A 12,811-nucleotide genomic window follows, 5' to 3' on the forward strand; every position below is an offset into this window, starting at 1 on the left:
AAATGGAAAGCCATGTTCTTAGATGGTTTTTAGATGCCAGTTTTCTCCAAAATTTTATATATATGTTTCTAATTAAGATTCCAGGGGATTCTATTTTATTTTATTTTGTATTTATTTATTTATTTATTTATTTTTAAACTTTTTATTTTATATTGGAGTATAGTTGATTAACAATATTGTGCCAGTTTCAGCTGCACAACAAAGTGATTCAGTTACACATATACATGTATCTATTCTTTTTCAAATTCCTTTCCCAATTAGGCTGCCACATAATATTGAGCAGAGTTCCCTGTGCTATACAGCAGGTCCCCGTTGGCCATCCATTTTAAATATAGTACTGTGTACACATCAGTCCCAAACTCTCTAATCATCCCTCCCCCCCATCCTTCCCTCCTGGCAACCACAAGTTCGCTAAGTCCGTGAATCTGTTTCCGCTTTGCAAGTAAGTTCATTTCTATCATTTTTTTTTTAGATTCCGCATATAAGCGATATCATACAATATTTCTCCCTCTCTGTCTGACCCACTTCACTCAGCACGACAATCTCCAGGTCCATCCATGTTGCCACGGATGGCGTTACTTCATTCTTTTTATTTATTTTTATTTTTATTTTTTTAAACATCTTTATTGGAGTATAATTGCTTGACAATGGTGTGTTAGTTTCTGCTTTATAACAAAGTGAATCAGTTATACATATACATATGTTCCCATATCTCTTCCCTCTTGCGTCTCCCTCCCTCTCACCCTCCCTATCCCACCCCTCTAGGTGGTCACAAAGCACCGAGCTGATCTCCCTGTGCTATGCGGCTGCTTCCCACTAGCTATCTATTTTACTTTTGGTAGTGTATATATGTCCATGCCACTCTCTCACTTTGTCACAGCTAACCCTAACTTCATTCTTTTTAATGGCCAAGTAACATTCCATTGTATGTATGTACCACATCTTCTTTATCCATTCATCTGTTGATGGACATTTAGGTTGCTTCCATGTCTTGGCTATTGTAAACAGTGCTGCTATTGTAAAGCTGCACTGAGCAGCTTATGGGATTTAGTTCCACGACCAGGGATCAAACCCGGGCCCTTGGCAATGAGTGTGCAGAGTCCTAACCAGTGGACCGCCAGGGAATTCCTGATTCTCTTTTATTTTAATGGAAAAAAATGATCTTAATTTTTTTATGGAATATAAATAGATTAGCCAAGAAAATAATGAAGAATAGGAAAGTGACTTAGTCTTACCAGTTATTAAACATACTGAAAGCTACTGCCATAGGAATAGACAGATTGGTGGAAGGAAGCAGAACCCATTGTAGCTGGAAATTTAGTATACAACAAACATGTTCTTCAAGTCAATGAGAAAAGAATAGTTTAAGTGGTGCTAGCAAAACTGGTTAACCATCTAGATGAAAATACTGCATGTACAGAAATGGATTCCAGATGGATTAAGAAGTTAAATTTAGGGCTTCCCTGGTGGCGCAGTGGTTGAGAATCTGCCTGCTAATGCAGGAGACACGGGTTCGAGCCCTGGTCTGGGAGGATCCCACATGCCGCGGAGCGGCTGGGCCCGTGAGCCACGGCTGCTGAGCCTGCGCTTCTGGAGCCTGTGCCCCGCGACGGGAGGGGCCGCGATAGTGAAAGGCCCGCGCACCGCGATGAAGAGCGGTCCCCGCACCGCGATGAAGAGTGGCCCCCACTTGCCGCAACTGGAGAAAGCCCTCGCACGAACCAAGGACCCAGCACAGCCAAAAATAGAATAAATAAATAAATAAATAAATAAATAAATAAATTAAAAAAAAAAAGAAGTTAAATTTAAAAAGTAAAGTCTTAGAAGACTAAAATTTAGATATTTACATAAGAGATATTCAATAAAGTAAAAGATATTACTGAGTGACTATGGGGTGTACTAAATGGTCATTATCTGAAGAAAAGACTCTTCTGTGCCAGTCTTCTCCCCCTAGTTTTCCAGATATAACTGCAGTTATTCATTTGTATATCTGTCTAGTCCTTTTTCAATACATTTAAATATATACTAGAAAGCATAGCATTGTTCGGGATGGTTCTTCTTTTATGTACAAAGTATCGTATTATAAATTTTCTTTCAGATCATTTTTTTTCACTCAACAGTAGGTCTTAGAGATCTATCCACATTAGTACACATAGATCTAGCTCATTCGTTTAACTGTTACTTGTTTATAACCAAGTTTAGCATACTGTGACCCATTTTGATCCTGGGCAGATTACTTAACCACCTTAACCTCAGTTTCTTTACTTGCAAAATGGCTATGACAATAGTAGTGACTATCTCAAAGGGTTGTTGTAGGGACTAAATGTGTTAATATACAAAAAAAAATTTAGGACAGTGCTTGGCATGTAATAAACTTTGTTATTGACATTTTGATTATTTCTAATTTTTCACAATTACAGACCATGCTGCAACTGACTATCCTTTTACATATTTTCTTATACAAATCAAGAAATAATGTAAATAACCAAAAATGAAATTGCCAGAGCTCTGGTGTGCTGCTTAACTAGGGTTACTATGAAGTCTTAAAAAAAACCTCTTTTAACAGAAGTCTTTTCCTTTTATCAAGTTGCCATTTCTTCTACTCTCTTGAGTTTGATAAAAATACATTCTAGGGACTTCCCTGGTGGCACAGTGGTTAAGAATGCGCCTGCCAATGCAGGGGACATGGGTTCGATCCCTGGTCTGGGAAGATCCCACATGCCTCAGAGCAACTAAGCCCACGGGCTCTAGAGCCCGTGCTCTGCGACAAGAGAAGCCTCCGCAGTGAGAAGCCTGCACACCGCAAAGAAGACCCAACACAGCCAAAAATAATTAAATAAAAAAACCCCATTCTATCAAGGTATATACTTTTTATCTTAAAAAAAATCTTGGGCTTCCCTGGTGGTGCAGTGGTTGGGAATCCGCCTGCCAATGCAGGGGACACGGGTTCGGGCCCTGGTCTGGGAGGATCCCACATGCCGCGGAGCGACTGGGCCCGTGAGCCACACACAGTTGCTGAGCCTGCGCGTCTGGAGCCTGTGGTCTGCGACGGGAGAGGCCGCGATAGTGAGAGGTCCGCGCGCCGCGATGAGGAGTGGCCTCCGCTCACCGCAACTAGGGAAAGCCCTGGCACGGAGGCGAGGACCCAACACAGCCAACAAAAATAAATAAATAGATTAATTAATTAAAAAAAAAAAAACAACATACCGATGACTGAGCCGCACCCCGCAGCAATTAAATCTGAATGTCTACAGATAGGACCCAGTCCAGACACTAAAAAAAAAAAAAAAATCTTTTGTTTGAACCCTTCTCATATTTCAAACACTACTGTGGATTTATTTATATATTTCTTTTTTCATTTTGGTGGGGTTTAGGAAGGGATGGGAATTAATTTAATATGTTGTCAACCATCCTGAAATGGAAATCATACCTAAATTTTTAACTAGCATATTTGATTATTTCTCTATCAGCATCAAAGCTTAAAATAGTTCTGTCACTCCTTTCTCTCTTGCTCCCCCTTGCAGAAGACAGAAATTGTTTTTATTCTTCCTTCTCTATTAGATTTTAATGAAATAATCTGGAATTTTAATTCCAGACTTACCTTTTTGCATTACAGTTGACCTTTGAACAACGTGGGGGTTACGGGTGCTGGCCCTGAGCAGTTGAAAATTCATGATAACTTTATAGTCGGCTTTCCATATCTGCAGTTCCGCATCCAAGGATTCAACCAACCACCTATCATGTAGCACTGTAGTATTTATTGAAAAAAAAATCCATGTGTAAGTGGGTCTGTGGAGTTCAAACTTGTGTTGTTCAAAGGTCAACTGCATATATCTTCTATTTTAATTACTGTTTAGAAAATTTTACCAACCATATTAGCCACAATTACTTAGGCTTCATTTTAAATAAGCATTATTGGAAGTTTCTTACTATTTATTGTATGCTATATCCTCCTTTTCTAATGGCTTTATTTGGCCACATTTTAATTGAAATTCTTTGAGTACTATTTTCAGGAATGGTAGATGGTGTGGTATACTTTCTGTGTCCCTCTTTTCATGGAAATATGTGCATTTTTCCCTTATAAACGATTGATAGCTTGTCTGGGTTCAGAATTTTAGGGTCACAGTCCTCCCTCAGAATTCTATAAACATTGCTCCTTTGACTTCTAGTATTTAAGGTAGCAAATTAGAGGTCCATTGCCTGGTCTTTCACTGGTTGGTAACCTTATACTTCTGTCTGGAAATATGTTGGCAATTCAGATATTTAACCAGAATGTCTAGGTGTCTAACATTTTGATTATTTCTGCCCTGACATTATAGATCCTTTAGATGTGGAAATTCAGAGATTTCTTAGGGAAACTTTCTTATTGTTTTGATTTTTTACTTTTTCTCACTTTGAGATACTGTTTTTCTTTTCCAGCAAAGGAAATTTTATTTACTATTTATTATTTATTTTTCCAGTTTTATTGAGATATAATTGACATATAACAATGTAGAAGTTTAAGGTATACAACATAATGATTTGAGATATATATATATAGTGAAATGATTATCACAAAAGTTTAGTTAACATCAAAGATATTGTTTTACAAGGCATTGACTTATTATGCAGGTAGGTTTGTAACATAGTTATGAAATGTAACAACTGCTGCATTTTGCTGTATGAGAGGAGTCAAAGTAACTACCTAACAAAGAATATCAGTGATTTTATAGGTACTGAGAAAAGAATTGACAGGTGAAAATAGATACATACATACACACATACATACAATAAAATAAAGCACTCATTTGAGTGGTGTTAGAAATGTGCAAGAGAATTTCTAGACTTTAATTTGGAACTTGATCTTCCATTTTAGGACCGGAAATTAACCAAAGCTGAGCAGCAAAGGTTCAAGGAAGAAGCAGAGATGTTAAAGGGTCTCCAACATCCCAATATAGTTCGATTCTATGATTCCTGGGAGTCTATATTAAAAGGAAAGAAATGTATTGTATTAGTGACTGAACTTATGACATCAGGAACCTTAAAGACGTAAGTTGACCCTGATAGTGCCAATGGAGTTTTATTTGGAAATAATTTTCAGGAGTCGCGAAAGTTGTTTGTAAAGTAACACTACTTGATTAAAGAATTTGTAGAATCTGAATCTAGTGACTATATTTCAGGGCAGGTTAAAAGATTTGGATGTTAATGAAGTTTGTTAGAAAATACAATGTTGAGAAATTAATATTTGTGGGATATCATAGAATTTTAGAATTAGAAATCATTATAGAGATAATATAATGTCATTTTGTAGAAGATGATGAAAGGTTGGGGACGTGGCCAGATTCACATATCTAGTGAGCAGTACTATGTAATTATAGTCTATCGTTTTGTTTCTGACTACAGTATTTCATTTGATGGTATAACCACTTATTTGTGATTATTAAATGTGTGATGTACTTTTTCTGTTTCCTAGCATCTTTGCACTAAAATTTTACATAGTTAAACCCTCTGATGACTCTATTTAAGCAGCTATTAGGAAGTAGAGAGGACTTTGTTTTTAAATTTTTGATGCCATTCCACAAAAGGTCACTCTGATTAGAATGATTCTTGTTTTGAATTAAAAATGCTAAACTTAGTAGGATGTCTTCTCTAAGAATGAGGCTTTAGATTTAATAATTTTTTGTCATAACAGACAATAGAAGATAACTCAGTGATGGCAATCATAATATATACAGTACCAGCTAGCTTACATGATTTACCCTAATGTGCTCATACAGTAAGCTAGGTATGTTTGTTTACATGTGGTTTTTGTTTCTTTGTGTAGGTACTTAAAACGATTTAAAGTCATGAAACCAAAGGTCTTAAGGAGCTGGTGCAGGCAAATTTTAAAGGGGTTGCAGTTCTTGCACACTAGGACTCCTCCTATTATTCACCGGGATCTGAAGTGTGACAATATTTTCATCACGGGACCCACTGGATCTGTGAAGATTGGTGATCTAGGACTAGCCACCTTAATGCGCACATCATTTGCTAAAAGTGTCATTGGTGATTAACATTTTATAGTTTGTTGGTTGTGTAAAGACAGATTTTTTAAATTGTATATGTCTAGAACGGGGATCAGCAAACCACAGCCTATGGGCCAAATTTGGCTTCACCGCCTATTTTTGTAAATAAAGTTTTGTTGTAACACAGCCACACCCACTCATTTACATATTGTCTATGGTTGCTTTTTCACTACAGTGTCAGAGTTAATTAGTTGTGATAGAGCCCATGTAGACTACAAAGCCTGAAATATTTACTGTTTGGCCCTTTACAGAGAAGTTTGCTGGCCCCTGGTCTAGAATGTGAATTTGCTTTGAAATATCTATTATATATTGACTGATTTTAGAGACATCCCAGTGTATTTCTTTTGTGATGTATTTAATATTATTGAAAGGTTCTGAGGACTTAAGAAAGAGGATTTACTACTTCAGAAAAATTTAAATAACTAAAAACAAGGATAGAAATAAAAACAGATTTTGGTAATCATTACCTAATTTTGAACATTGCAAATTGTACTTCATTAAGTACAATTAAGGAAATTAAGTTAAGGAAATTATATGTGTATATATATGTATATTATATGTATAAATATATATATATATATATATATATATATATATATATATATATATATGCTTTTAGGGAGCAGAAATTAACTCAGGTAATCCTTATGGCAAAGGGAATGTGATCTTGGTGGATACATTTTTTTTTTTTGGTCACACTGCGTGGCTTGTGGGATCTTAGTTCCATGACCAGGGACTGAACCCCGGCCCTTGACAGTGAGAGCGCAGAGTCCTAACCACTGGACCGCCAGGGAATTCTCTACATTTTTCTTTTTTTAAAAAAAATGTGGTTGTGGTATTTTGTAGGCACTCCTGAGTTTATGGCCCCAGAGATGTATGAAGAGCACTACGATGAATCTGTGGACGTCTATGCTTTTGGAATGTGTATGCTAGAAATGGCTACTTCGGAGTACCCTTATTCTGAGTGCCAGAATGCAGCTCAAATATACCGTAAAGTAACTAGTGTAGGTATAACTTTATTCTTTTTACTTCACAAATTGCCACATTTAATGGTAAAGTCAACTTAGAAGTCGACTTAGTCAAACCTAATTTTGGTGTAAAGCAACTATATTCCAATAAAAATTAATTTTAAAAAGCCTAATTTGGGGGCTTCCCTGGTGGCTCAGTGGTTAAGAATCTGCCTGCCAATGCAGGGGACACGGGTTCGATCCCTGGCCCAGGAAGATCTCACATGCCACGGAGCAGCTAAGCCTGTGCGCCACAGCTACTGAGCCTGCGCTCTAGAGCCCGCGTGCCACAACTACTGAAGCCCGTGGGCCTAGCGCCCGTGCTCCGCAACAAGAGAAGCCACTGCAATGAGAAGCCCGCGCACTGCAATGAAGAGTAGCCCCCGCTCACCGCAACTAGAGAAAGCCCACGCACAGCAACGAAGACCCAACACAACCAAAAATAAAAACAGAAAAAACCAATTTAAAACAAACAAAAAACCTAATTTTGGTTTAGTTCTATGTAACAGTGCTAAATTTAACATAATTGTAATGAAATAAGCTTTAGATTTATGCTGTATACCTATACTCAAATGGGGTCATATAAAATGCTCTGTATTAGTATCTTTGGGGAAAATGTACAGATATATCATCTATATCCATTTGTTTGTAAAGAATTTTTAGATATTTATTAAATGGATCTTATTTTCCAAAGCTACATAATAAAGATTGGCTAAATGGTTTTGAAGATTTCTTCTAGTTCTAAAAGCCTGATTATGAAGTGGCATTCAATGGATACAGTATTTGGTTCCCTGCTATGAGTAATTTTTTGCATTAGAAATTACAAGGAATGCAAAGATGAGTAAGAAGTGTTTGCTACCTACAAAGAGCTTACATTTTTAGTAGGGCAATAATATAAACTCACAAATAACTATAAAAATAAGAGGATAGGAGTATAGTAAGGGAGGTAGAAGCAAAGTGTTAAGATTGTTGAAAATAGGTCCTTTCATATGCAGTTGGGTGGCTCAAGGTAGGCCACAAAAGAGATTGTTAGAGTGTTTCAGGTAACATACTAATAGGTACCATTTTTAAATACATAATATATGCCACATGCTTTTATCTTTATATTCCTACAAGATGGCACTGTCTTCAGTTTAGAAATGATGAGACTGAGAATCAGAGATTGTGACCTGCCCAAGTTCACACAGCTACTAGTAATGGTGGATTTTGACCTCAAGTCTGACTCTAGAGGTTTGTTTAGGGAGACAATAAAAAATCCAGAATTCTATATGACAAATGACCTAGTTTCTCCAACAAATCAATTTCCTGAAAGAAAAAAGGGGAAGGGACTGTTACAGAATACAAGAGACTTAAAGTAGTGATGAGCTGGTAAATGTTTAACAACTGATTCTCTGAAAAAGAAAAAGCACTGATTTCTAGCATTTGCTAATTTCCTTGGTGTAAGTGCTCCCACCATGACTGACTTCAAGTCACCAATGTGACCTTACTTGAATGCAGGGTTAAGAAAGGGTGCAGAGGGCTTCCCTGGTGGCGCAGTGGTTGAGAATCTGCCTGCTAATGCAGGGGACACGGGTTCGAGCCCTGGTCTGGGAAGATCCCACATGCCACGGAGCAACTGGGCCCGTGAGCCACAACTACTGAGCCTGCGCGTCTGGAGCCTGTGCTCCGCAACAAGAGAGGCCGCGATAGTGAGAGGCCCGCGCACCGTGATGAAGAGTGGCCCCCGCTTGCTGCAACTAGAGAAAGCCCTGGCACAGAAACGAAGACCCAACAGAGCCAATAAATAAATAAATAAATAAATAAATAAATAAATAAAATAAAATAAAAAAAAAGAAAGGGTGCAGAGTGGCACTCATATAGTATTTCCACCATACGGATACAAAAGATGTAAACAACTGCAAGAGCATAAATAATAGTAAAATGTAGTAAAACAATCAAGGAGTCGTGTTTTCAATATTTATTACCTTAGCTCTTAATATAATTTATTTAATTGTAAGTTTATATAATTTAAATTTTATAAATGGATGTATTTAACAATCAGCTTGCACAATTCCTGAAAATGTAATAGTTGGCTCTTGTGAGCTGGTATGAGCCAGTTCCATTGCACCATACATGTAATGTATGGACCTTGTTTGGCTCCTGATTTGAACAGACCAACTTGTAAGAACACCTCATTTAGACAATTTGGAAAATTTGAGTATGGATTGGGTTTTAGATGATATTAAGCAATTATTGATAATTATTTTAGGTGGGATGATGACATGATATCTGTTAGAGATAGAAACTGGAGACTTTATGGGTGAAATGACATGATGCCTAGTATTTGCTTTAAAATATTCCAGGATAAAAGTGGTGTGGGAGTAGATAGCCGAAACCAGGTTAAGGAATGATGCAGGGGACACAGTTTCATTCCCCTGCATGAAACTGGTGATGATTACATGGGACTTCTACTTTTGAGTATGTTTGAAAATTTCTATAATAAACAGCTGAGAAAAAGAAATGGGGCTAGAACGCCCTTTTAGTTTGGGCCCATATATTGTACGACCACAAATAGAAGAGTTTGTACTTGATTTTGTAAGTTGCAGCTCCCCAATTATTTTTACCTAGGAGCAGAGAAAGGCAGTAATTATCCAGGGCTGGGGAATGGGTAAGAGATCAGTGGAAAGGTCAAAGAGGGCTTTTTCTTTTTCTTTTTTTTTCTTTTTCCCCCAGGGTGGCACTGGTTTGGCATCATGCTGCCTGGGTTTTTTTTTTTTTTTTATGGCTGTGTTGGGTCCTCGCCTCTGTGCGAGGGCCTTCTCCAGCCGCGGCAAGTGGGGGCCACTCTTCATCACGGTGCGCGGGCCTTTCTCCATCGCGGCCTCTCTTGCTGCGGAGCACAGGCTCCAGATGCGCAGGCTCAGTAATTGTGGCTCACGGGCCCAGTTGCTCCGCGGCATGTGGGATCTTCCCAGACCAGGGCTCGAACCCGTGTCCCCTGCATTGGCAGGCAGATTCTCAACCACTGCGCCACCAGGGAAGCCCCAAGAGGGCTTTTTCTATAAGTAGAATAAAAAATTCCATTTTTTGTATGGTGATTTTATTCTTTTATATTCAGGTCACAGAAATGCTATATCACAATTCAGATTTCCATCTCTACTAAAGCTTCTTGAATTTGAGGCCCAAATTAACTCCTAATCTCACCAGATTTATCTAGGATATGGTACTTGGCTTTCTGATTCTGTATTCTGTGAGGTAGTGTGAAGACCCAGAACTAGATCTTAGATTGCCTCATTCCATGATAATTTTTCTATTATACCTTTCTGCTTATAGCTTAATTTTGAATTTTCTATTAAATGATGGCAATGTTCTTGTATTATTTTTTAAATCTAAAACCCATAAATTAAGGGTAACAGAATGTAAAATAAGTAGATTTAGGCAGCTAACAGTTATTATAAGAACGTTTTGAATTATCTGGACCTCATTAATTTGATATTGAATTCCTAGAACCTGATAATTAGCTTGAGGTTCTCTCAATATTTTGGTATTGTTTAAGGATAAACATAATATAGATTTCTCAAAAGTTTATATATAACAATATATATATTATATATATATATTTACTGATTGCTCATTGTGTCTAGCCATTCTAGAAGACTTTGAAATATTGATTTGAAATGTTTGCGATAGAGGAGCCCTTATTTAGAATTTCTAAAAGTGCTTTTTAATAACTGATCTTTCTGATTTCAAAAAAATACTTGTTTATTATATTTTACTAATTGGGGTTATACTGTATGTACATTTTGGGATCCTCTTTTTTTCCTACTTAATGTGGCAGCATGAGAATTCTCCACGTTATTAATTACTATGAGAACACGTTTAGTTTCCATGTATTAGCATATGCATATATACATATATCACATAATTTATGTAATATTACCTCTGTTATTAGAGATTTAGATCGTTTACAATTTTTCACTGTTATTTGTAGAGCTATGACAAAATCCTTGTCAAAAAGTTGTTAAACTTATACTGTATGTATATATTTATCTCATTTAAAATTTGAATATGGTTTAGTGGTAAAAAATCATTATTTTAGTAATGATGTTGGCTTGGGCTTTCAGTTGCTTAATTTGTGACTAGAAACCGTTTTTCTTCCTCCAGGGTATAAAACCAGCCAGTTTCAATAAAGTCACTGATCCTGAAGTGAAAGAAATCATCGAGGGATGTATTCGTCAAAATAAATCTGAAAGGTGGGTGCACATGTAGTGAAATGACATAACTGATGGATGAATTTTTCTCTTATCTTGCGCTGGGTCTTTTTCTGACCTTTGAATCATGCTGGGTATGACTTTTGAGTGGAATCCAAACCATACTGACTAGAGTGAAGTGTATCAGTGCCATTTTCAATCTTGTTTGCCACTTTTTTTGTTTTGTTTTTTTTGTTGTTGTTGTTTTTGTTTGCCATTTTAAACTGATATCATGTGCTGAATTTTCCTTGAACCGAAATTTGGGTTGTGTTTGTCTGTGTGTGTTGTGACAAGATCACCTTCAGCCATCAGTTTAACAGTCACTGGGCCCCCCTCCCAGGTTAACTTGCTTCTAACAGTTGGTAGATAGTAGAGAGTTTCCTGTATTGTCACCTTCACATAAGTACTTAAATGGTTTTTTATGATAGTTTAAGAAAAAATTTAACCATCAATTCACCAGATGTTTTTTATTTGTCCATAATGTCCTGTGTCATGATAACGGTAAAGCTGATAGGGCTATTTTTGTTCCAGAAATAGTATTCTAGATTTATTTGTATCACAATTTGTATTTTTCTTATGGACAATTCCTTTTAGTTTTAGCTTTTCCCTTTAATTTGAGCTTTGGACAGTTGCTGACTCAAATTACTCGGTTAGTATTTTGATTTTTACCTCCTTATTGATTATGATTAATAAGGTGATAGATCCTTTATAGAAATTATTTCCACCAGCATTTCACTGACTGTCTCCCATTTTTATTAGTTATCTATCTAAGTTTAGTGTTGCATATCTGAAAATATAAAAAGTCACTAAGATAAAACCTGTTTAATTATAGCTTTATTACACAACATTCTTGGTGTCTGTGCCAACAGGCTATATCTATATACCTCTATATTTTAATTATGGTAAAATATAAATAACCTAAGAGTCACCATTTTAATCATTTTAAAATGTACAATTCAGTGGCATTATGCACATTCACATTGTTGTACAACCATCACCACTATTTCCAGAACTTTCTCATCATCGCAAACAGAAACTCTGTGCCCATTAAACAGTAACTCCCCACTCCCTTTCCCCTCAACCCCTGCCAACCTCTATTCTACTTTGTCTCTACTTCTATGTAGGTACCTCATATAAGTAGAATCATAAAATATTTGTCCTTTTGCATCTAGCTTATTTCACATAGCATAGTGTTTAAAGGTTGATCCATGTTATAGCATGTATCAGAATTTCCTTTGTTTTTACGGTTGAATACTATTCCTTTGTGTGCATGTGTGTGTGTGTGTGTGTGTGTGTACACACACACACCACATTTTGTTTATCTATTCATCTGTTAATGGACACTTGGGTTATTTCTGCCTCTTGGCTATTGTGAATAATGCGGCATGAACATTGGTGAACAAGTATCTTCTTGAATCTCTGCTTTTAATTCTTTTTGGTATATGCCTAGGAGTAGAATTACTGAATCATATGGTAATAATATATTTAATTTTTTGAAGAACCACTATATTTTTTCCATAGTGGCTGAATC

At 36.7% G+C, this 12,811-nt stretch overlaps 1 protein-coding gene across 1 annotated transcript in view; it reads left to right on the forward strand.

The window, feature by feature from the left end:
* The window catches only part of WNK3 (WNK lysine deficient protein kinase 3), a 156,960-nt gene that overhangs the window by 37,736 nt on the left and 106,413 nt on the right, over window positions 1–12,811 (forward strand). Inside the window, exons 3-6 of the mRNA XM_057538051.1 lie at window positions 4,856–5,028; window positions 5,804–6,024; window positions 6,891–7,048; window positions 11,195–11,283. Coding sequence (XP_057394034.1) covers window positions 4,856–5,028; window positions 5,804–6,024; window positions 6,891–7,048; window positions 11,195–11,283 — 641 coding nt within the window. The remainder of the gene's footprint in view (window positions 1–4,855; window positions 5,029–5,803; window positions 6,025–6,890; window positions 7,049–11,194; window positions 11,284–12,811) is intronic.

The sequence above is a fragment of the Balaenoptera acutorostrata genome, chromosome X (assembly GCF_949987535.1).
Source record: "Balaenoptera acutorostrata chromosome X, mBalAcu1.1, whole genome shotgun sequence".
NCBI classification, from domain to species: Eukaryota; Metazoa; Chordata; class Mammalia; order Artiodactyla; family Balaenopteridae; genus Balaenoptera; species Balaenoptera acutorostrata.